Source organism: Macrotis lagotis, chromosome 5, assembly GCF_037893015.1.
Source record: "Macrotis lagotis isolate mMagLag1 chromosome 5, bilby.v1.9.chrom.fasta, whole genome shotgun sequence".
Classification (NCBI taxonomy): domain Eukaryota; kingdom Metazoa; phylum Chordata; class Mammalia; order Peramelemorphia; family Peramelidae; genus Macrotis; species Macrotis lagotis.
Genome location: NC_133662.1, coordinates 229,062,519 through 229,087,813, shown reverse-complemented (window position 1 = coordinate 229,087,813; position 25,295 = coordinate 229,062,519). Strand labels below are relative to the sequence as shown.

General features: G+C 40.0%; 1 protein-coding gene across 4 annotated transcripts in view; it reads left to right on the top strand.

The window, feature by feature from the left end:
• The window catches only part of ARNT (aryl hydrocarbon receptor nuclear translocator), a 56,363-nt gene extending 34,789 nt beyond the window's left edge, over nucleotides 1-21,574 (top strand). For 2 of the 4 annotated variants that reach the window (XM_074188756.1, XM_074188754.1), the window contains 14 exons: nucleotides 213-278; nucleotides 2,007-2,092; nucleotides 3,356-3,432; nucleotides 4,461-4,595; nucleotides 5,614-5,688; nucleotides 8,148-8,299; nucleotides 11,934-12,044; nucleotides 12,197-12,266; nucleotides 14,611-14,734; nucleotides 15,201-15,303; nucleotides 15,660-15,807; nucleotides 16,907-17,066; nucleotides 17,818-17,984; nucleotides 18,701-21,574. In XM_074188756.1, coding sequence (XP_074044857.1) covers nucleotides 213-278; nucleotides 2,007-2,092; nucleotides 3,356-3,432; nucleotides 4,461-4,595; nucleotides 5,614-5,688; nucleotides 8,148-8,299; nucleotides 11,934-12,044; nucleotides 12,197-12,266; nucleotides 14,611-14,734; nucleotides 15,201-15,303; nucleotides 15,660-15,807; nucleotides 16,907-17,066; nucleotides 17,818-17,984; nucleotides 18,701-18,790 — 1,564 coding nt within the window. In that variant the 3' untranslated portion in view covers nucleotides 18,791-21,574. Of the gene's footprint in view, nucleotides 1-212; nucleotides 279-2,006; nucleotides 2,093-3,355; nucleotides 3,433-4,460; nucleotides 4,596-5,613; nucleotides 5,689-8,147; nucleotides 8,300-11,933; nucleotides 12,045-12,196; nucleotides 12,267-14,610; nucleotides 14,735-15,200; nucleotides 15,304-15,659; nucleotides 15,808-16,903; nucleotides 17,067-17,817; nucleotides 17,985-18,700 lie in introns of all 4 variants that reach the window. The other 2 variants (XM_074188755.1, XM_074188752.1) reach the window with 1 other exon arrangement.
• Nucleotides 21,575-25,295: the final 3,721 nt, after the last annotated feature.

The following is a 25,295-nucleotide window of genomic DNA, read 5'->3' as shown; positions in this document are numbered from 1 at the left end:
AGCAAAATTACATAAGATAATTTTTTTGTAAGGGAACAGTCTTTGGTCTTTGAAAAACCTCATTCTTTAGAGAAAGCACTGTCATTCCCCAACTTCTTTATCTTTTGCTTTGATGTCCCTTCTCACCTATTGTCCTTGGCTTTTCAGCTTTAAGGGTGAAAGAGGAAGCTCTTCCATTGCTCAGCCTAAACTTTCTTTTTTCCACTGGGCAGGTGTGGTAATAGCTCTGTGGATGCAGGTTCCATGAACAGATTGAGCTTTGTGAGGAACAGATGCAGGTGAGTTTGAAGGCCATCATATCCAGAGAGAGTGCTTCAGATGTCTGAGATAACCTATCTCCTCCAGAAATCACCACATTCTTCTCTCTGCCTTGGAAAAGATAGTTTTCCTGTCGACACTCCAGAGAGAAAGGCACATTTCCAGGGTATTCCCAGCCAAGAGGTCTGCATATTTTGTGTGGGTGAGCATAGGGTCTCACTTAGATAAGTTTTTCTTACTTCAATAGGAGAACATAGTATGTCAGTTGCTTTGGTGTGGAAAAGGGCTTCTGATTATCTTTCTCCTCAGATTGCTCAAAGCCTTAAATTAAAGGTGTCATGTAAAACCAAAAATTGACCCATAAATAGTTGCATGAGAATGGTTTTCTTTCTTCACTTAAAAATTTTTTAAAAATTGATCATCTTGATTATACATCACCAAAATTTCTCCCAGCATCCTTTCCCCTTCCCCCTTCCAGAGGACCTCATCCCATATAACAAATTTTTAAAAAGAAAAAAAAAGAAGAGAAAAAACAGCAGAACCAATCATTTCATAATATAAGCAGTGTTCCACATGTGAACCTTTTATTCCTGCAAAGGAAAAAAATATCTCATTAGATCCTTTCATTTGAAACTCTGCTTATTCTTAGTGATTTGGCAATTTTTACTTTTTTGAAAAAAAATTTTTGTGGTTCTTCTAATTACATTGTTGTAGTCATTGTGCACATTACTGTGATAGAACATGTAAATCTCCATGCTTCTCTGTATTCATCACAGTCCTCATTTCACATGATATAGTCATATTCTGTTATATTGTTATTCCACAATTTGTTTAGGTATTCAATAATATATGAACATCAACTTTGTTTCCAGTTCTAGTCTACCATAAAAAGTGTCATTGTAAATATTTTTGTATATATGGAGACTTTCTTTTTAGTAATAACCTTCTTGGGGTCCATAAGCCTGGTTATTGGAATTATTGGACCAAAGAGTGGGCATTTTAGACACTTTATTTGCATAAGTCTTTTTTTTAGAAAGATTTTATTTATTTTGAGTTTTACATTTTTCCCCCTATTCTTGCTTCCCTCTCCTCACCTCCCACATAAGGCAGAATGTTAGTCTTTACATTGTTTCCATGGTATACATTGATCAAAGTTGAATGTGATGAGATAGAAATCATATCCTTAAGGATGAAAAATAAGAGATAGCAAAATTGCATAATAAGATAACTTTTTTTTTCTAAATTGAAAGTAATAAGGGGTGGCTAGGTGGCGCAGTGGATAGAGCACTGGCCTTGGAGTCAGGAGTACCTGAGTTCAAATCTGGCCTCAGACACTTAATAATTACCTAGCCGTGTGGCCTTGGGCAAGCCACTTTAACCCCCTTGCCTTGCAAAAAAAAAAACCCTTAAAAAAAAAAGAAAATAATAGTCTTTGGTCTTTGTTCAAGCTCCACGGTTCTTTGTCTGGATACAGATTGGTATTCTCCATTACAGATAGTCCAAAATTGTCCCTGATTGTTGCACTGATGGAATGAGCAAGTCTGTCAAGATCGATCATCACCCCCATGTTGCTGTTAGGGTGTACAATGTTTTTTTGGTCCTACTCATCTCGCTCAGCATTATTTCATATTTGCATAAGTCTTAATTGTTTGCTACAACTGTTGTACTGATTCATAGCTCCACCAACAATGCATTACAATACCTATCTTCAAAATATGTTTTCTCCTGATATATATGATTTTCTCTAGGAATGGCCTTGGCTCTGTAAAGGAAGGGGAGCCTCACTTTGTGGTTGTTCACTGCACAGGCTACATCAAGGCCTGGCCCCCAGCCGGTGAGTCATTCAGTGTACTGTGTTGTATTCTATAAAGGACCATAGAGGAACCAAAGAAGACTCAATCTGGCCTCAGTTCCTGGGCCACATGGGTATATATATACTTAACCACAAATGAACACTAATATATATGTGCATAAATACAATTTATCTTCAAGTATGGATTGACAGGAATGTCTATTCAGTACATAAAGGAGTAATTAGAGATCAGGACAGCCCATAGAAAAAGCTTTCCAAAGAACAGGTTTCTTCAAACTTTGAAGCAGAGGAAGGCTATGGACTGGTGAAAAGAATATATAGGCAGTGTTTTATATCAACTTGGAAGACAGGACTGAGAAAATCAAAGAGGGGATGGAGAGTAGATTAATTCTGTGAAACAAGTTCCACACATTTAGAGAGAAAACACCTCTTAAGTGGCCTGGCAAAGAATTCTGGAATCCTGACACTTGTCTTCTCCTATTTCCCTTCCATTAATCCTGTTCTTCCCATTTTCCTTCTCTCCCCTTTCCTCTTTCCCACCCTCCCCCCAGACTGGGTGCTTTCTTTTGTTTGTTCAAAGGAAAAAAAGTAAAACAAAACAACAGAAAAAGGAGTTTCTATGCAGCAATGCTTAAATTTGAACTTGAAAATAGATTTTAATCTTTATAAATGTGTAATTTATAATCCAATCTATGACTTTTCTTCCTACTATGGTTGGATCCTCAGATTAGGGAAATGCTATTGCTGTTTTTTCTGAGAAAAAAAAGCACTGGGGAAGGGAAGAGATTGATGACCCCATTTCCTCTTCCACCCTGGAGTTTTAATTCTCCCCCCCCCCCATTGTATTTGATTGGACATTCTTTGGTTCTGGGTACCTTATTTATTTTCAAGGTCATTGCTTGGACAAGACATCTCTTCACTCTCCTGCTAATTTTTTTTTTTTTAAAGAAAGATTTTATTTAAGGGGTGGCTAGGTGGCACAGTGGATAGAGCACCGGTCCTGGAGTCAGGAGTACCTGAGTTCAAATCTGGCCTCAGCTGTGTGACCTTGGGCAAACCACTTAACCCCGTTGCCTTTCAAAAAAAAAAGATTTATTTTGAGTTTTATAATTTTTTCCCCCATTCTTGCTTCCCTCCTCCCCCCACCCCCCACAGAAGGCATTCTGTTAGTCTTTACATTGGTTCCATATTATACATTGATCTCAGTTGAATGTGATGACAGAGAAATCATATTCTTATCTCTTGCTAATATTATCATACACTCTGATTTATCTCATTCTATAGGTGTCTCGCTCCCAGATGATGATCCTGAGGCTAGCCAGGGAAGCAAGTTCTGCCTTGTGGCCATTGGCCGATTGCAGGCAAGTGTGAAGTAAAATACTGCTCCTCCCCCTCCATACGTTTCTCTTATTATTTGACCCCATAGAAACAAAAATGTAAAACTTTGGACATTTGATTTAGTGTTGGGGATTTATAATACCTTTTTGGCTTTACAGAAGATGAAAGCATGAGTGGTGGTTGTCATTTCTCTTCTTAGATAGCTCCTTTATGATTTTGACCCTCTGATTGCCTTCACTTCTCTAGTTTCCTGGCCCCTGTGTTAGGGAATAACTATATATCCTCTCTATTTTTATATCTTAAAGAGTAACTAGAGAAAAGAAATAGAAGTTAGGCCTTCTAGTTTCTGGTACAGACACTGCTTTACAGTTTCCTTGGTAACTTTAAACCTCAGTTTTTTAATTGGATTAAGGAATCTAGCTCTATCAGAAGGGAGTGGGGAGACTTGGATTTTAAGTGGCTGTTTTCCCCTTTCTTTACTATTCGTTAAAGGGAGTTTGCTATTAGGTTTTAAATTTTCCTGGACGATATTTGTGTAATTCTTCCCTCTTTATGCAGGGGTGGGAAACTTTTCTGCTGAGTCAAAACTTGAAAATTAGCCTATTATATTTAGTCAAACATTTAATTCACCCCCTAAAAAAACTGCTAGATTTATTGAACTGTTGATTCCTACCTGTGGTTACCTTGGCAGTGCCCAGGCTACATGATTTAATGAATCTTACACAGTTCATGGGCCAGAGTTCCCTGACCCTGATAGAGAGAAACAGATATGGGAATTATTTGTACTTGTATTTGTATTTGTAAATATTGTGAGATCTTTTGAAAAGTCATTATGGAAATGATTATGTGGGAGATAGGGACACATATGTTTGGTTTCTTTAAAGGCTTAGGTGGGGGTGGCTAGGTGGCAAAGTGGATAGAGCACTGGCCCTGGAGTCAGGAGTCAAGCCACTTAACCCAATTGCCTTGCAAAACAAACAAACAAAAAAGCAACATTAAGGGCTTAGGTGGTAAGATTTTTTTTTTCCCTTAACTGTTTCTTGGTTTTCAGGTGACCAGTTCTCCCAACTGCACAGATATGAGTAATGTCTGCCAGCCAACAGAATTCATCTCCCGTCACAACACTGAGGGTATCTTTACTTTTGTGGACCATCGCTGCATAGCCACTGTGGGCTACCAGCCACAGGTGAGATGCTCAATACAAGACATAACTGACATTTTGGCTTCTTTTTTCTCCTACCCATTGTAGGTTTGCAAAAGCTATACCTTAGGGTTAGTGTATGTTAGTGTTAGGTGTGACAGCTGAAACCAGCAAAGGCAACCTGATACAGATGTGTATGTGTGTGTGTGTGTGTGTGTGTGTGTGTGTGTGTGTATAAATATATCCTGTAAATATCTGTTTACTCTTATTGTAAGTAACAATAATTGCTACTTTGTGTTTGCATATTGATTGTTCTCTTTTTAAGACTTATATTTGTGTTCCCATACTTAATATAACTATGACTATACTCATATAGATTAATTCAAATTTATTGGATCACTCTTGATCTACAAGAATTCACAAAACAGAGAAATAAGATGCTAGTTTGTAGTGTTTATTATTAAATTGCATTCATCAGGTTAACTAAACTGCATCCAACTAAATAAATACTACTTGAATATAAAATCCATAATAAAAATTACCTGAGACATCCTTATCAGTTTAGAAAAAAGGTCTAATGCTCTAGGAGTTCTTATCTTGGGGTCCTTCATGATTTTTTTTTTTTTATATTTAATTTTAGGCATCTAGAACCATTATTCTGAGAAGTCCTTGGGCTTTCTTAGGTTGCCAAGGGATCCATAACAAAAAATGTCAAGAAATGTCAAGAACCCTTCTTCTAGAATCATTAGAAATTTAGGAATCCATTCCTTAATCTAATGAATTTAGGCTATTCTTCCGCTGGAAGGGGAGGAAAGAAGTAAAGGGTCTGAGTAATACACACATTGGATAATCCATCTGAGAACACTAGAGGTTTTGGCTAAGTCTTCAAATAGAGTGGGATGAGAGGGAAGGAACCTTGCCCAAGAGCAACATGCAGTTAAGGATGGAATTGAAAATTAAAAAAATCAGATTCCTGAATCCCAGACCAGTGGAAAGGGAGAAAGTAGCAAGAAGACTCTAAGACTTTAGGTAAAGAGAACCTTACTCTCCTTTCTTCACTTAGGAGCTATTAGGAAAGGATATTGTAGAATTCTGCCATCATGAAGACCAGCAGCTCTTAAGAGACAGTTTCCAACAGGTAATTTCTTTTATTCTTACTTATGATGCAGATTGGAATAGACTTTTTGCTTTGGCATTCATTCATTCATTCATTCATTCATTCATTGAACAGTTATTTATTGGGTCACCTACTTTGTGCAAGGCACTATAATTTCATTTGTTCAACTCAACTCAGACATTTGTGTTTATAGAGGTGAAGACTAGTATAAAATAATTTAAAATAGATTATTGCCCATTTCATCTCTGCTTGGCTTCAGAATGGAGGGAGAGTCATATCTAGATCTAATCTCAAAAGAAGACCTGACTTGTTTTCTGTAGAATAATTGATTTCTGATAATTCATCATTGTTTTTTTCTAGCCTTTTTTTTTCAGTCATGTCCTGTCCTTTGTGGTCCCATTTGGGGTTTTCTTTGCAGATACTGGAATGGTTTGCCATTTTCTTCTCCAGGTCATTTTACCAATAAAGAAACTGAGGCAAACAAGATTAACTGAATTACTCAGGGTCACACAGCTATTAAGTGTCCAAGGTAGGATTTGAATTCAAGAAGATGAGTATTCCTGACTCCAGACATAGCACTCTGTACATAAGCCCTTCATTGATAGTTGCCCATCATTGATATTTATTCAGTTACTCTTAAATTTTAGTTGACTGAAGTCCTAAAGATATGTAATGAAGAGGGTAATGAGTGGATGGGAAAATAATAGCTATCTTCAAGTATTTGAAAGGTTCTCTTATGGAAGAGAAATTAGATTTGTTCCATTTAGTTCCAGAATTATACCTGGATGTAAAGAGCAACTTGCTAACAATTAAGTGCTATCTTGAAATGGTGAGTCCTCCTTACTAAAGACTTTAAAGCCAAAGCTAGATGCCTCCTTGTCAGGTTTGTTTTATAAGAGGTTAATGGTACATATAGGTCAGACAAGATAGCCTCTGAAACTCCAGCTCTCAGTTTCTGTGATACAAGATGGATAAGACATAAAACATTTTTTGGTTCTTTGGTTAGAAAAGAAAACCACTTCAAATTGCTTTTTAAAACCAGTTTTGCTTTACTTTAGAGGAATTTTCCTTGCAAAATTTCATCAGACTCCTGATAGTTTTTATCTCTCTGCTCTGAAAAGAGAAACACATTGGTATCAGGAGATGGGTAGAATCAACTGACTTCATGTAAACCATGTCCAGGTTTCTAAGACTCTCAGACCATCTGCAAGGAATGGATGTCTTCTGGGTTTCTTTTAGAGAGCTGAGAAGCTTTCCAAGACTAAGTGGGCTTACCAACACCTTTTCCTTGCTGGTCTTTGAAAATATTTGCTTCATTTTTTTGCTCTAACTATAACAATATAAAATCTTGGAGCCTTGCAGAGAAATACACTGTTTATTTCCATATTTTTCAGCTACTTAACAGCTCTGTTTGAAATAGGCAGAACATCTTAAAGTTGTGGAGGCTTCAGTCTGGCTGTCCTCCCTTAAAGAAAATGACTACACTTTGTTCGCATATAAGTGATCATGATGGGAAACATAGAAATGGAAGCTAGAAAGTACTAGGACATCATTATAGTTGCATAGTCTCTTTGCGTAGCCTTTCCAGAGTTCACAAAGCTTGACCCCTTATGATCTCAAGGCACACTTTAGACTAGAAGAATTAATCATTGAAAACAGAAGGGCCCCTGTATACAGAATACTGCCCCTTATGAAGATTCTAGTCTAATGGGAGGACAACCTGCATGCCCATACCTCACAGATGTAAGAACTCCGAGGTTCTAGTTTGTTCCTTTCCCTGCCTCCATCAGCCCTTCACTCCCCCATCGCCCCTTGCCTGGACTATTGCAGCAGCTTCCTGGTTGGATTCCTGGCTCCCAATTCTCCCTCCTCTGGTCAACCTCCACCCAGCTGCCAGCATCATCTTCTTGGAGCACAGGTCTCGTTCCCTGCTCAAGAGCCCTCAGTGACCTCCAGGACCAAATGGATGCTTGCTAAGCTCTTCATTCTCTGACTCCAGCTGCCTTTCTAGCCTTCTTTCTCACTCTGATGCTCCAGTCAAACTGCCTTACTTGCTGTTCCCTTCATCTCTGCTTCTCTGGTTGCACACACGCTGACCCCTTCCTGGTGTCTCCCCCACCCCCCAGCCCCCAAAGGCTTTCTCTAGGACAGGGCAGGCTCCTCTAGTCCTCAGCCCAGGCCCTGTCTCCTACAGGAAGCCTGCCCTCTCCCTTCTCCTAGGAGGTACATCCCTGTGTATTCATATGGTCTGCCCCCTGATGCACTATCAGTGCTCGGAGGGCAGGGATACTTTTCTGTGTGTCCCCATCCTGAGAATGTTGCCTTGCACAGAGTAGGCACTTAATAAATGCAGATTAATACAGAGAGGGCCTGTAGGCCCTCAAGGATGATGGGGGGAGGGGGAAGCACTTTGGATCAGTGTGTTGTTCAGCCCATTTCTTTTGCTTGGGGTCCCACTGACTTGGTAAAAACTCTTCCAGGTGGTGAAATTAAAAGGCCAGGTTCTGTCTGTCATGTTCCGGTTCCGGTCCAAGAACCATGAGTGGCTCTGGATGAGAACCAGCTCCTTTACCTTCCAGAACCCATACTCAGATGAGATTGAGTACATCATCTGTACCAACACCAGCGTGAAGTAGGTACCACTGAGGGCCCCTCCAGATTAACCAGGACTAAGTCCTCCCTCCTCCCCAAGCTATATTGAAGAACACTCAACTAGGAATCTTCACCCTTCCGTTCTTTGCAAGATTGGGAGCCATTGGGTAAGACAGGATGTCTGGACTGATGTCAGTTAGAGGAGCTTTAACAGATCATAGCTCCTTTCACTCTCTTTCTCTCATACTTTTGTTTTGGCCATGGAGTCAGAATATGGAAATAAGGGAAATAAACACCATTTTTCTTACTGCTGGTACTTGTAGTCATAATGCCAATTACAGGCACTGAAGAGGAGGACACTTAAACTAGTTTTACTTTTTTAGTTGTTCCTAAGAATGATTTTCCTTTTTAATCACTTTGATTGACTTACTCTCCTTCTCCTATCACCCACCCCACACCCTGTTTTCACAAAATTAGAACTCTTCCCCCAAACCAATCCTGTCTCACCAGTCTTGATTCCTTCCTTCCATCTTTTCTTCTTCTTTTCCCCTTCTTAACTTACCTGCTTTTCTTTTTCCATCTAATCTACCTCTTTGACCTAGATCAGGTCACTAACCTTCATCGTTATGACTAGATTGAGTAATAAATTAGCATTGTCAATATTAATCAGAGATCAGGATCAACTAATCCAAGAACTTAATAAGGAAAGTTAAATGATTTTTAATCAATTTGGTGTGACCAAGAACAGATGATACCTGAGGTGCTTCCCTTCTGCCTTAACTTTACTGACTTGAAATCAGTGTGGTCAAGGTTACTATAGTTTTTCTCTTGGTTTCCATACCTAACACTATAAAGGTATTGGTGACTGGTTTCAGAAAGATCTGGGTGCTTGGTATTTAACTTTTCTCATCTTTCTTTCCTCCTTAAATTAATAATCTTTATTATTTTTTAAGAGAAATATTTTGGCATGACTCACTGTCTTTTTCCAATGCCTTTATTTTGGCCAGGGAGTCAGAATATGTGAGGAAGAGATGTGGATATAGTTTTCTCCTTCTGCTGATACCTCAACATCATGCCAATTAAAAGGCGACACTTTTGGAAGGGATATGAGGGGAATGCTAGAACAATATTTAGTTATTCCTTTTTCACTGCAAAGGGAGAAGTTTGCCATATCCCCTGAACAGTGGCAAGGGGTCAGGCACATAATAATGACAATATGGTAGTGACAGTATCGGAGAAAGCCTCAGGGTCTGATTTGTGTGCATTGAATTCAATTCAGTTCACTGAATAGTTAACAGTTGAAATATATAAAGCATATGTTATTTCCTTTGACCCTTACAGCAAGTTGGTGAAGTAGATACTCTAGGTGTTCTTGAATTTATAGATGAGGAAACAACTCAGAGGGATTAAGTGACTTGTTAATGGTCATATAACTGTTAAGTCTCAGAGTTGGAATTCAGACAGGTCTTTTCAGACTCCAAGACTAGTACTGTTGTTTTTTTTTTTTGTTTTAGATTTTTCAAGGAAATGGGGTTAAGTAGCTTGCCCAAGGCCACACGGCTAGGTGGGATTTGAACCCAAGTACTACTGACTCCAAGGCTGGTGGCTCTCTTCAGTGTGCCACCTAGCTGCCCCCTAGTACTGTCTTCTACTCTTGCTATTATATACTCTGGTTTTAGCAGTGTGACTTCCATGGGTTTGCTTCTATTCTTCATAATCTATAGCAAGAGGCAATTGTTAGCTATGCATCTGGCTGGGAGAGTAAATGTTCTATAGATGTTTTTAATAATGAAGAGATGGATGCTCAGTATCTTGGGTATCAAACCAGTTACTGTGGAGTAGCAAATGAATCCCTTTTACTCTTACCCAGTAGATATTTAAACAGTGACAAAATTTATAACATTTGTCTCAAGGTGTAGCTATTTCTTCTTAGTGAATGATACTGATGACTTTATCTGTCTCAGTATTTTCTCTCCCACTCCTCATGCTACATCTGTAGATTCACCAGAGTTTCTGGTCCAAATGGTTTTCAGACCATGCTGTTTTCTGTCCATATTCTTGCCTACCCTTTCAAAGTAATTGGCTACCTGTACAGTCAAGAGTGGTACCAGCCATTGATTTGACAGTGATCTGTAAGAGGATCAGTATCATTGTTTTGAAACATGATCACTTTAGGTTGGACATAGCTGTTTTGATAGCTATACTAAGGGGTATTTTAGACCTACCATATTTTGTTGCATGTGCCAGTTGACAAAATAAGTCATCCATCAGGAGGAGAGTGGAAGAGAATGCCAGAATTAATTAACCCCATAGAATAAATGAGATTTTTTTTTAGGTTTTTTTTTTTTGCAAGGCAAATGGGGTTAAGTGGCTTACTTAAGGCCACACAGCTAGGTAATTATTAAGTGTCTGAAACCGGATTTGAACCCAGGTATTCCTGACTCCAGGGCTGGTGTTTTATCCACTGCACCACCTAGCTGTCCCAATAAATGAGATTTTTAACCTTGATAAAATTCTGGAGTATTTTCTTGTTCCTTAGTTTTCAATTTAGTTTGAGAAGAAAGGACAGTCTTCCACTGACCAGGTATATAGTTGATTTCATGCAACAAGTACTTCTGGGCTAAAATAAGGAAGAGTTCCTGTTTACACTGGAGGAAGGGAACATAGTCAGGTTCCTGTCATCCATCCTGAGATCACACAGGTTTATCCTCTGCCTAATTTGGAATTTGAATGGGACTTGAATAATAGTATCTCTTAATCTGTGATTGATTAGGAACAAAAAGTCCAAGTTCTGAGAACTCTTTCACTGGAAACTTTTTTTTTTTTTTTGGCAAGGCAGTGTCTGAGGACAGGTTTGAATTCAGGTCCTCCTGATTTCAGGGCTGGTGCTGTGCTACCTAGCTGCTCCTTCACTGGAAACTTTTTAAACATCATATTCAATTTACCCTTGAGCTTTGGACTAAGAAAAATATGGCTACAAAAAAGGAAATTCAGTGACCCATGTCCTTCTGCATTTCCTGGCTCAGAAAACAGAATGGGACAGGTAGGAAATTGAGGCCAGGGATTGAGAGCATTATTTTAGGTATTTAGTTGACATGCTACTGAAAAGACAATGGTGCCTTGCTTCAAAGAATTTACAAAGGAGAGAGAAGTAAGACAGACAATCAACAGAAATTTTTCTAACAAAGCCCTGAAAGGAAAAAGGGTTAGGCAAGTGTTTAATTGGAGGTTTATTGACTGTAAAGCTATCTTTTTTGTGTTTTTTTTTTTTTTGTGTTTTGTGTTTTAGGTTTTTGCAAGGCAAACGGGGTTAAGTGGCTTGCCCAAGGCCACACAGCTAGGTAATTATTAAGTGTCTGAGACCGGATTTGAACCCAGGTACTCCTGACTCCAGGGCTGGTGCTTTATCCACTGTGCCACTTAGCTGCCCCGTGTTCTTTTTTGCCATGTGATTTTTTGTGTGACCCTATCTGTGGGTAAAGACAGCTTAGGGTTTATTCACTAAATAATTAATATACAGAGATTTATGAGCAAACATATATTTCTCTCTTGCTCTCTCTCACACTCTCTCTCTCTTTCTCTCTCTCTCTCTCTCTCTCTCTCTCTCTCTCTCTCTCTCTCTCTCTTTTTAATATCCCCTTATCTACTCCTCTCAACCACAAATTATTTTCCAGGAATTCCAACCAAGAGCAGCGGCCCACACTATCAAACTCTATCCAAAGGCCACAGCTAGGTCCTGCAGCTAATCTGCCCTTGGAGATGGGCTCTGGGCAACTGGCACCCAGGTGAGTGGTGGGGCTATTTGGTGAATAGACTTGGTGACCATCTCAGGGTCTTAATTTCTTCATCTGTTAAATGGGAGAGGTAGGTACAGTTCTAAGTCTGGGTTTCTGAGATCTTTAGATTTTTTTTTCATTCACCCTCTTTTGCTCTGTAGGCAGCAACAGCAAACAGAACTTGATGTAGTACCAGGAAGAGATGGTTTGGCCAGCTATAATCATTCTCAGGTAAGTTGATCAGGAACCAGTAAGTCCCTTCCACTAAGAAGGGTCAGAGAGGGCAGTAGTCAGCCATGAGGCCATCACATACTATTTCTTTTATCCTTCTAGCCTAGGACCAGAAGTTTTTGCTACATAGTTAGTGAGGGCTAGGAATTCTGGTTGGAGTTGGAGACATCATCATTAGAAGAAATGGGAGCATAAATTTAGAGCTGGATTTTGTTTTCTAAGATTATTGTTTTCATAATGTCTGTGTGGTTTCATTATACTTCATCCTTTCCCCAGTCTGACTTAATTTTATATGATCTAGTTGTGGTTGCTTTTCTTGTCCCTGCCATCACCTTCCTTAAAGGTTTCTTGGGCCTGAAATGCATTCCCTTCTCTCCTCCCCCCCTTAGACTCCTTAGCTTCCTTCATGACTCAACTCAGGTACCACTTGCTACATATGGGAAGCCTCTTCTGACACCCCAACTGGTTAGTGCTTTTTCCCCACCTTAAATTAGATTGCATGGAATTGTCTTTATGACAATTATGTATCCACCTCTGTAGAATAGAAGCTCCTTGAGGAACGTCTTGCCCATAGTAGGGGTTTTAGTAAATGTTTGTTGAATTTAATTGGATTAATCACAATTTCCTCTCATTACACATAATTTATAAAACTGAGCCCCCTTCTATGGGATATTGGTTTATTTGGGCCAGGCCTCTGATATTATTAATGTATTTGGTTATTCAACAATTATTTTTTAAGCACCATATACAAGGCATTGCTTTTCCAAATTTTCTTTTTTTGTTACGAACCTGACAAACATTAACAAATATGAACATTTCAATGGACAAAGAACAGAAAAAAAAAGGTTTGTATATGAAATATTTTCTATATATAGATTTTTTTGGAGGTTTATATTAAATTAACAGGAGTACTAACAATGTTTTTATATGGTCTTGTACTCAGGACAGAGATAGATATAAAAAGAATTAGTTTTTTGAAAAATTTGTAGTAAGGGCTACTAGTACCTATATAATTACATTACCAAGAGAGTAAGATAAGTGTGTAATAGAGATACCAAATGCTTAGGAAAGTTCAAAGGAGGGAGAAAATATTATATTTGACTGAGGGAATTAAGGAGGAAGGGGTAGCATTTGAGCTGGACCTAGAAGAAGATGAGATAGAATTTAACAAATGGAGTTAGAAGGAGGGCAGTACCTGGGCAAAGGGGATAGTCTATAGAAAGGGGATAAATAGGAACAACATAGGAACAGGAAGTCCTCCAGTTTGTCTAGATTGTAGAGGACTTTGAATATGGATTTTATTGGATATTTAATGGAGCCATTGAAGAGTTTTGAACAGAAGAGTAATGTAAATTGCCCTTGCATTTATGAAGATTATGGCACCATGGATTAGAGCAAGGAAAGCCTGCATTTGGGAAGAATGGTTATTATAATAGAGGGGTTATAAGAAAAAGGTAATGAAGGCTTGAACTTGGAATCTATGTCCTGGTTTCAGGTTTGAATGGAGATGTGGGGCAGACTAGCCAGGCAGACTAGGGAGCTGGCCTCTACAGACTTTCTGATCTGGAGCCTGGTCATTCAGCAATCTGCATTGAGGATATCCTACATTAAGTACTTTAAGAGGACACATAGAAAAGATTAAAACAGTTTATTGGGAGTATTTATAATCTCATAAGGAAATACTGGACCACTATATAAAAATAGAGCAAAGAGTGCTAATACAATGTAAGAAACATATGCAGTGAAAACATCTAGGAAATATTGGAATGATTGGATGGATAGGGTTAAGAAAAATTTCATGGATTTTTTACTTTTTTAAGTTGAGCTTGGAAAGTGTTAGGATTGAAAGACATAACTTGACCTAGAGAAAGAAGAACATTTGGAAGAAGGGGAGCTCCCAACATCAGTGGACAGGATATACAAAGAGCAAGTCCTAGACAGCCAACAGGGAGCCAACCTGGGGGACTAGAGAGATTCAGGTAGGCAGATATTTGTTAGAGGACTTTTGAAAGTCAATACTACTTTACTTAATTGAAAGAAAATAAAGAAAATCACTTTAAAATGAAATACTGAAGAATTGAGACATTATGACAATTATAACTCTTGACTAAGATGATGATGAAAGTTCATCAGTTAAACTAGGAAAAATGAAGACAGACTGCTGTGTTCAGTGTCAGGAGCCTTTCATCCTACTATTTTCATTATGAATTCTGAACATTAAAGGGATTTAGGTTTCCCCATCTTAAAGAACATCATGCTAGTTGGATTAAAGGACCCTAGACTTAGATTAAAGGAGATTACCTCTCAGGTAGGGTTCATATCCCTTTCTCCTTCCTTTCCCTAGGTCTCAGTTCAGCCTGGGGCAGCCGCAGGCCCAGAGCACAGCAAGCCCCTGGAGAAGTCAGATGGCCTCTTTGGTCAGGATAGAGACCCACGGTTTGCTGAGATCTACCCCAACATTAGTGCAGGTACATGTGATGCCAGTCTGGTCTAGTGGAGAGAACTGCTGCTGACCCCTTCCAGTTTAGTGACCCTGGGCAAGCCACTGACCTTCCCAGCACTTGAGTGCTTCTAAGCCTCATCTTGGTGAGGGCAAGTTTCTTTACTAGAGTTTCTTCTGCTAGTGAAGTCATAAGTTTGGTCCTTATCTAAGTCATTATAGCTTTGTCACTTTTTAAGTAACCTTGGTATTTATTGTTCTCCATTGAACTTTCAGCTCCTTGTAGGCAGGAGCTGTTTCATTTGGGTTCCAATCAATTAACAAAGAGACTTATGTAGAATATTTAGGTTTCCTCTTCCCTTCACAGCAAGAGTCTAACTTGGATTCTTGATGGATCTGAGTCTAGGCAGTTGCTGTCCAGACACTGTGTTGAGCTTGGCAGGACAGATCCCTGAGCAGTGACCTCACCTTGTCCCCATGCCTTTTCATTACAGATCAGAGTAAAGGCATCACTAGCAGCACTGTCCCAGCTAGCCAGCAGCTGTTCTCACAAGGCAGCACCTTCCCCCCAGTCCCCAGAACAACAGAGAACTTCAGGTATGTCCTTTTGACTTGTGCCACAGGCCTCTGGGGTGGGGGAGAAGGAGGTGTTGAAGAATATTCTACTTAAAAAGCTAGGATTTCTTCCTCCAGCTTTACTACTAGACTCAGGCAAAATAAGGGTGCTTACATTGCCCCAGTACACCACATCTCTTGCCCTCTCATTATAGATGTCCTCTCCCTGTGTTCATGCACATCTGATAGAATTTGCCTCTCTTTTTTCTAAATTTTGTCAGGTTTTCTTTAGCACAAAGAAAAATTGAGACCAGAGGCCTAGGGATGATGATGATATGTACTTTATTTCCCAGGTTTCCTTAACTTTTCCACCTTTCTACTACCTTATTCTCTTCTAGAAACAACAGCCTGGTTCCTCCTGGGACCATTGTCCAGCCACAAGCTTCTGCAGGGCAAATGTTGGCCCAGATCTCCCGTCACTCCACCCCTTCACAAGGCACAGCTCCTGCCTGGAATCCTAGTACCCGTCCCAGTTTTGTTGCCCAGGTATAGCCTATGTCCCACCTTTACCTCCTATAATGAATTTTTTTTCATTGGTAAAATAGGAAAGCTTCCTTGGACCTTTCTTGAAAAGCACTCTCCCCTCTCAGCTTCTAAGGGTAGGTAGAGAGTCTGTAGTGAAAATCCATAACTAGCCCACATATATTTTGAGCTCTGTTCTTCATGTTTTTCAGTTTCCTGCCTTTAATCAGAGTTGTATGAAGAATATCTTGACTAGGTTTGTCTTTTAACTCTTTAATATGTATCTTCTGAAGGAGATGCAAAGTAAATGTAGGTGTTGGACTTAGAGGCAGGAAGACTTGGTTTTAAATCCTGTGTCTGACATGTAAAAGCAGTGAGACTGTGGGTGTGAGGGCTCTACCTTGAATTTCTCTCTTCCTCTACTCCCCCCCACACACCTCTTCTTCTTCCTTCTCTTACTTCCTCCTCCTCTGACATACTCCTACAAAGCTCTGACGAAAATGTGTATGTGGAAGGTTTTCCCAAGGTAGCTTGCTGGATATATCCAGTGTGTAATGGACCCTCCTTTAGGGTAAGAGCTATATTCATTTTGGTTCTGTGCTTGCTCCCTCCCTTATTAATTCATTAGTTTTATGTGGAATATTGACTTGGATTCTGGGAGATTCAAGTTCTTGCCCTGGAGGATTTTTTTTTTTTTTTTTTATGGTAAGGCAATGGGGTTTAGTCACTTGCTCAAGGTCACACAGCTAGGTAATTATTAAGTGTCTGAGGCTGGATTTGAACTCAGGTCCTCCTGACTAGGGACAGAGCTCCAGCTACTATGCCACCTAGCTTCTCTGGAAATTTTTTTTTTAAGATTTTCTAAGGCAATGGGGTTTGGAAAAATTCTTAATAGAGCTAGTGAGACAAAGGTTTGAGAAGAGTTTACAGAAAACCCTCTATCAGCCATACAAATGATATTTGAGTAGCAAGTTAGCACTTCCTGGAGGGAGATAAAATTGTGAACTGGCTTCAGTTTTATTTTCTCTGAGTAGCTTTTGAGGGAAGGAAGAGACTTTCCCACTGAGAAGATTAGCGATGTTCTCCTCTGCCTTGCTCACATTGTGTCCTGTCTGTGTAGCAGGTCGCCCCCCCTCCCTCATCCAAGACCCGGGCCCCCCAGTTTGCCGTTGGTAGCTTCCAGACTCCGTCTTCCTTCAGCCCCATGTCTCTCCCTGGACCCTCTGGTGCATCACCGGGTGCTGCTGCCTACCCCAGCCTCACCAGCCGGGGCTCTAGCTTTGGTGAGTCCTTGTGGAGTGGGGAGATGAGAGGGGAAAGAACAGATGTTAGTGAGCGCATTCTGAGCTTCAACTCTGTGTGTGTGTGTGTGTGTGTGTGTGTGTGCGCCTTTGGAGACAGGACAACTTAACTGAGAGGCAGCTGGTGTCACTGAGAGTCTGGGGGATGGGGGAGAGGACTCAGTCCTGACTTAGTGACATGCTGTGGTGAGGGGGAGGTGGTGCTAGTAGGCTCAGAGACTAGAAGACCTGAATCCAATGTAGCAGCATGACTTTGGGCCAGTCAGTGAATCTGTTTGCCTTTCTTTCCTCCTGGGTGTAATAATAGCCTCACCTCCCAGGGCTATGAGGATTCAATGAGGTTGACCCATAGTAGGAGCTAGAGCAGTGCTCATTCTTCTCTCCTTCCAAGTTGTTTGATTATAGTAAATGACTTAACTTCATTGAGCCCCAGTTTCCTCATCTGTAAAACAGGGCTTCTCATCATGTACTGTCCCCACCTCAGAATGTTGAAGAGGATCAAATAAGTTCATAGAGAAGTAAAACACTTTGTAAACCTTAAAGTGTTATATAAGTACCAGTTACTATTACTAACACTGAATACATGGAGAATTTTAATATTTTCTAATACTTTGGCAGCCAAGATGATCACAGTCTCACAAAACACAAGCTGAATTCCTGAGGGTTGCCCTTTGTCTATGTGGGGCAAAGCACTGGGACTAGCCTGATTAATCAAAGGATGGCATTTCTCCAGGCACAGAAGCAGGACAACCCTCGGGACAGTTTCAGGCCCGCACGGCAGAGGGAGTGAGTGTGTGGCCACAGTGGCCACAGGGGCAGCAGACCCACCACCGATCTGGCTCAGGGGAACAGCACGTGCAACCGCCACCACAGCAGCCCAGTCAGCCCGAAGTCTTCCAGGTAAGGAGCTTGAGGAGACAGACAGGAAACTGCAGAGTCTAGAAGCCAAAGGGAGTTATACAAGAAAGAAATAGACTCAGCTGAGGTGGGTAAATATGGGAGCATCATTGTTATGAAAGATGACCAGGGGGTACTGTGTCACCCTTGACTCAGCCAGCCAACCACCTATTTACTAAGCAGCATGGGAGGAGAAAGGGGAAGGGTGTAGTCCCTAATTAGAGGAAGCCAGTCTTTTTGCTCTGTTGAGGACATATACCTCACCCAAGACAAAGAAAGAAAAGCCTGCTTTTAGACAAATGTAGCTCTGATGATGATCTTAGAAAGGTCTTCACAGAAGTGCCAGGAGAGAGATAGAGTCAATGGAGGGAGTGGATCCAGGGGGACATAGAGTAGGAGAAGGCTCCACTAAGCAAACAGAAGAGAGAGGGTTGGCCTTTGATAGAAAGGGATGGAGTTAAAGCTTACTTCAGATTTGTAGTTGAGAACAGTGTTGAAGGGAAGAGAAATAATCTTTTCTTCTTCTATTAAGAACAGAATAAGAAGGAAGAAAATAAAATTTCAATAGGAGGGATTTGGGAATTGGGGGCCAGTGTAGCTCATGAGGACAAAAATCATGTCTGTGGAGCCTATTGATACTAGAGTAAGTACAGTGGGAGATTGCCTGATGGATGTAAGGACTAATTTTTAATACTAGTTTTATTCTTTTTTCTTATTAGGAGATGCTGTCTATGTTGGGAGACCAGGGGAACACCTATAATAATGAAGAATTTCCTGACTTAGCCATTTTCCCTTCTTTTTCAGAATAGAACTGTTGGGGTGAGGATTAGGGGGTGGGGGAGAGAAATCAATTTTTGTTTTTTTTTTTTAAAAACAAATCTTTCTGTAAACAGAATAAAGATACTCTCCCTTCCCCTCCCTCACCCCCAAAATCCACCTCATGCCCCCTTTGTTCCCTAGTTCCTTTCATTTCCCTTTCCCCCTGATCCCCAGTAGAATGGTCAGAATCAATGAAGTGGATCATCAAAGCTCTGAAGAACTTGGAAAATTAAGGCCAGATGAACTGGGGGAATCTTTTTCCTTTTTCTCCTGACCAGAGCTTTGTGCAGAGATGAAGCTTGGAGTGATCCAGCTGCAGAATGTTGGATAATCACCTTGGACCAGGGAAGGGGTGGGGAAAAGAAGTATTTCTGTGTAGGAGGCCTAAAAAAGAGCAGGCACATGGTTTTAGGAATGGATACAGGTAGTTTCTACTGCATGTGAGTAATGCCTCTAGAAAGAACCTTGTGAGAGAGAGTGCGTGTATGTTTATGTCTCTTTCTTCTGTGGCGGGGGATTATGCAAACTCTGGTCCTTGACTCTCTCTGTGTGTATGTGACTGTGTGTGTGTGTGTGTGTGTGTGTGTGTCTGTCTGTCTGTCTGTCTATGTGTGTCTGTCTATGTTTGTTTAAAAGTAAGTCAACTCTGTATATGTGTATGTGTGTGTATGGGTGTGGTATGTGTCTCTGTGTGTATATTTCAAAATAAGTCCTAAAGTGTTAATTCCAGGTATTTCTGCTCCATATTGCAGCCAAAGTGTATTTAGATTGACTTCTTTGCTGTGTTCACATCTATGCCCAACCAGTATGAGCAGTTATGTAGGAGTGTTTTGTGTGGGCACCTTCTCATTGAACATCATTAGGGACAAAACTGGGTCATTCTCACTGTTGGTGGTGCTCCTCATTTGGAGAGAATTTCAAGACATGGAAAGTGGGCTCAGGTGCTAACTTTTTTTTAAAGAAATCTTAGACTCATGGCCACAAGGACTACAATGCATTTTGTCAGAATTATACACTGTACAAGCACTGTGGAGAAAATAACCCCATGGAAACTCAACTTCTTGGTTTGACAGCCCCAATAAGAGACCCTATGCACCTTGATACCAGCATCATCTCAAAAATGTTTTTTTTTCAATCCCAATGATTCAGCCAGACCTAAACAGAAAAAAAGAATAAGACATTTTTCCTTTTTTTCTTGCACAAAGATGGGAAAATGGATTTATAATGCTACAACTTTGTTTTCCTCTTAGTCTTCAGAGTCAAGTTGGGTCTCTTAAAAACTTGCTTGGGGTAGGATGTGCAAGATGGGTATAAATATAGTAATACTATATGGCAGAAGGGTAGGAACACATTAAATAGGGCTTCTTAACAATTACCATAGCTCTTTGAGAATATAGGCTACTATTATGACTTTTGAGCCATAGATCACTAACAGCAAAGTGACATCAGTATTTTCTATTGGCTCAGGCCAGTTTTTAATTGCAAGACTGAGTTATTAAGGGCAAGATGTTTTTAATGTAGTTAGAGGTGTCTTGAAAATAGAGATGACCTTGGAGAGGCTGGGAGGAATGTCATATTGACTTGGCCTCTCCTCTCCCCTTCTTTTCACCCTGGTACCAGATATCAAAAGGACAGGGAGAAGGAGATATTTTATTTTTAAAAAATCTATGTGCACACACACAGCATACATACATTATATATATATATATATATATATATATTATATATTTATATCACAATTTAAGAAGCCAAAAAGTTGAGTTTCCATTTGAATCTGTCTTTTGATAATCAATTATTTTTAAATGTGATTAGGACTATAATATTGTACAGTTATTGTAGGGCATTGGGAGGGAGGGAAAAATAAACTCTGGGGGTTTTGTTCCTACTTTTCCTTCAGGGTTTTATTTTCAATTGTGTTTTTCTTGTTGGCCATCCTTTGTTACTTGGCACTTGTGTCAAGTCTTATGATGGTACAAATGATGTCATTATGTAGCAGAGATTTTAAAGCAAAGATATTTTTTTCCTTTTTAAAAACCCGTGTCATTTAGTCTTGATTGTGACTTTGCCGTCCCTGCCCACGTTTCTTGCTTCCTGCCAAGGTAAACAGCCAGAAAAACCCAAATGTACTGCAGACATAGAACATAGGTTAGCACATGCTAAGATACCAGAAATAAGAAATACACTATTCCCTCAATGAGATGCTTATATAATCTATATTTAAAAACAAAACAATCACAGAGGTCTGATCATTCATCTGCTTTTGTACTGAACTTTTGATCTTGCTACTTTTGAGAGATGGAAAGAAGTAGAGAGGAGGGTGCCTTTATGGTGAAGAATTTCATGGAGAAGGGGAGAGCTCAAGACCCTGGAGAAAAGACTGTCTCCACATATTCTCTGTTGAAAAGAAAATGACCATTGAGAGACAGGCTACTTATGGTAGCTTGTTCATAGTTTTTCTGTCTGCTCTAACTAGCATGGGCTAAATCAACTGGAGTAGAGTTTGAGCTGCTGGGTTATCTAGGGATGGAATCCAGCTGTCTTGGGGAAAAGAAACCAAATGTGTTTATCTTGCTTGCTGGTTTCATCTTTTTTCCTTCTCCTATGTCATTTGTTTATGGGGGGGGAGGGAAGTCTGGAACTGAGGCAGACTCTTGTGATCTGTCACATGCTGGGGAAGGTGGGGAAATGGTCTGGAAGGGCTCATGACTGGCATATAATAATCATCAGATAACACCCATCCCTACCATCCAGGACTTGAAAAAAAATGGGAAATCCCTACTCCATGGTCTCAGTACTTCTGGCATTGATTTTTGTGTTGCCATTATTGAAAATGCTATTTCTGATACATTATTTTATAGCTGATTGGCCTCTTAAGCAATTGATCATTTCCTTTTCTTGGAAAAAAGCTCCAATCATCCCTATTAAAAAAATATTGCTCTATAGGAAAAATACTATCTTTTCTGGGATTAGAGGTAGAGACAATGACCTATGAATAATATGAGGCAGGAAGTTTGGTGATCCACTGATTCCATCAAGTTGCTGAATCTTGAAATTTTAAAGAGTGTAACAAAGCAAATTGAACTAACTTTGGAATCAAGAAGATTGCAAGGATTTACCTTCTTTTTCTGTCACATATTAACCAAGTGGCCTTGAGCCAGTTACTTAGCTTTTCAGAGCCCCAGAGTGGTTCCAGATGTGACTCCCTGGGAGAAGTTTCCTATGATGATGACAGTCCTGAACAAAATAAATTTAAATTCATAAGTTGGATGAAGAGTTAGCACTCATTATCATTTATGGAGTGTAAAAAGGTTTATAAAGCACTTTTATACATTATATCTTTTGATTCTTTCAACAATCCTTTGAGGTAGGTAATCCTATTGATGAGGAAATGGGACCGAGATAAGTTTGCTTTAGGTCACACAGGGTCTGGGGCAGGTTTTGACTATGATTCTTCCTGTTCCGCCAAATTCTTAGGAGAATCTGCAATGAAAAGATGCTGGGGAAGAGAAAAGATTAGCTGCCCTCAAGAAGCTTTTAATTTAATCTGGTAGAAGGAGATGTCAGGGGAGGCTAGGTGGCGCAGTGGATAAAGTACCGGCCCTGGAGTCAGGAGTACCTGAGTTCAAATCCGGTCTCGGACGCTTAATAATTACCTAGCCGTGTGGCCTTGGGCAAGCCACTTAACCCCGTTTGCCTGGCAAAAAAAAAAAAAATTAAAAAAAGATGTCAAACCATTAATAAGCATTTATGAAACTCCTGTTAAGCCCTGCAGAACAGAAGTACAAGACAAAAACTCAGTAGTCTGCCCTCAAAGAGCTGTCCTACTAAAATCTGTGCAGTCATTTGGTCATTAACCATTTAAGTCTACCATGTGTTATAGAAGTGCTGCTAATTACTGGAGATAGAAAAAGAGCTTTTTTTTTGTTGTTTTTTTGCCAGGCAATGGGGTTGTGGTTTGCCCAAGGTCACACGGCTAGGTAATTATTAAGTGTCTGGGGCTAGATTTGAACTCGGGTCCTCCTGACTCCAGGGCCAGTGGTCTATCCACTGTGCTACCTAGCTCCCCCAAGGAGCTCCCATTTTAATGGAGCTCATGGATACATCCATGTGTGAGCGTACATATGGATGTGTTCTCATTTGTGTAAGTATATATGTATATAGACATACTAGATACACAGACATAGTGGTCAGAATTATGCAGCCAAAGAAGGAGGAAGAGCTTTTTCTTAAATTGATGTGTTCAAAGATTATGTGAAGTGCTTCAGGTAAAGGGGGATGATGATTACAAAGAGGGCAATTGAAAGATTGATGATCTTGAGAGAGCAAGGCAGATTGCAAAGGGAAGAGAAAGAAGTAAAGGTAGGGACTGCAGAGCTCTGTCCTCTGCCCCCTGGAACAGGACTCTGGGGCTCTGACTAAATTCAGATCCTGATCGTAGTCTAGTAGAACAGAGGCCCCCTCCACCTCAGCCCTGTGGCAGAGGGGGCTGCTTATGGTCATTCACAGACCAGCAGGGAGGACAGAGCCTCACACACTGAGATGCTTGTGAGAGTGTCCCAAAAGCTCAGGAAGCACCCCAAAACCAGGCTCAGGCTGGAAAAATGAGCAAGCAGAGAAACAAGAGGAAGACCATTGAGAAATATTTTGCATATGAGCCCAAGAAGGATCAAAATGGTCTGAAGATGAGGAAGCACAAGCTCCTGCATCTAAAGACTCCAAGAAAAAATAGAAATTGGGCTCAGGCTATGACAGAGCTCAAAAAAGACTTTGAAAATCAAATGAGGGAGTTGGAAGAAAAACTGGGAAAAGAAAGGAGAGAGATGCAGGAAAAACATGAAAATGAAGTCAGCAGCTTAGTCAAGGAAATCCAAAAAAATGCTGAAGAAAATAGCATGCTAAAAACCAGCTTAGGTCAAATGGATAGAACAGTTCAAAAAGTTGAGAAGAATGCTTTAAAAAGCAAAATTAGCCAGATGGAAAAAGAAATAAGGAAACTCTGAGGAGAACAAATCCTTCAGACAATAGAATTCACAGAGATTGATGAATTTACCAGAAATCAAGAATCAATACTTCAAAACCCAAAATAAACTGAAAAATTAGAAGAAAATGTGAAATATCTCATTGCAAAAACAACTGATAGGGAACTTGGGGAGATTGATGAATTTATGAGGAACCAGGATTCATTACTTCAAAACCAAAAAATGAAAAAGAAGAAAATGTGAAACATCTCATAGAAGTAAAGGTAGGCTACTTCAGAAAGTTTGGTAGGTAGTGAAAGGTAGACAGTCTTCATCAGGGTCAAAATGGAAATTTATAGCATAGGTGAGATAAACCTTTTTAAGTGGATTTGTTTATTCAATAATTTCAATTGTGTCCCACTCTTTGTGATCCCCTTTAGAGTTTTCTTGAAAAAGATACTTGAAAAAGTCACCATTTCCTTCTCCATCTCTGACAAATGAGGAAGTGAGGGGAAATGGGGCTAAGTGATTTGCTCAGGGTCAGTCAGCTAGAAAGAGTAAGAGGCCAGATTTGAATCCAGGAACATGACTTTGTCTGATTTTCTATCACTTTGCCACCAAGCTGCCCCTTCTAAGTGGATATGAGTAATTAATGGAGAAGAAATGATTGAAGTTAGAAATGAGTTTAGAATCACAGGCCTTATAAATTATTTTGTCCAGCTACCTCATTTAATATGCACACAATGAAACATAAACCAACAGCTAGATAGAGGCAAGTCTAGAACCTGGGTTTTGAAGGGTGATTTTCCTATACTCAGTTCCCTCAAGGTCCAAAAGATGGGATGAAAGGCACAAGTGGGGTGATTGGCTTTATTCAGGTGAATTATCTCTTCCATTGAGACTTGAAGAAAAAAATAAATGTGAAGGAAAAAAAGTTGAGACAACTTGGGGGGGGGTGAGAGCTGTAGAACACCCTCTAAGATAGGAGTGAAGTCATTTGATAATTTCAGCATCGGAAGACATTACTAATCTTAACAGACTGGAAGGAACAAGGTCTTTTAAAGAATCATTTAACTTTTCCCCCTCCCAAATTACATGGTTTTTGTACTTTTAAAAAAAATTAAATGTGAAGATAGTTTTCAATATTCATTTTTCTAAGATTTTGAGTTCCAAATTTTTCTCCCTTCTCTCCCCTTACCCAAGAGAGCAAGTGATCTAAGTAATACACGTACAATTATATTAAGTGTTTTAAAAAGAAACAATGAGTGAGAGTGTGTATGTCTGTGAAAAATCACCTTGGTGGATCTAGGGAGGCCAAACTAGCACCCACAGCCTATACCTCTCGCAGCCAGAAGAAAGTGGGCAGAGAAGACAAAACTTGGGAGGATCATGCCTAGAGGCTGAATAGTCCAGTTCTCAAGATGTGCTTTCTGTTGGCCACATAGTCATGTGAAATAACACACTTCGACTATTGCTCCCTGGTGATAGGGAAATCTCTTCTCCTCCTTTCCTTCCTTTTGGTTCCCTTCCCCCACCT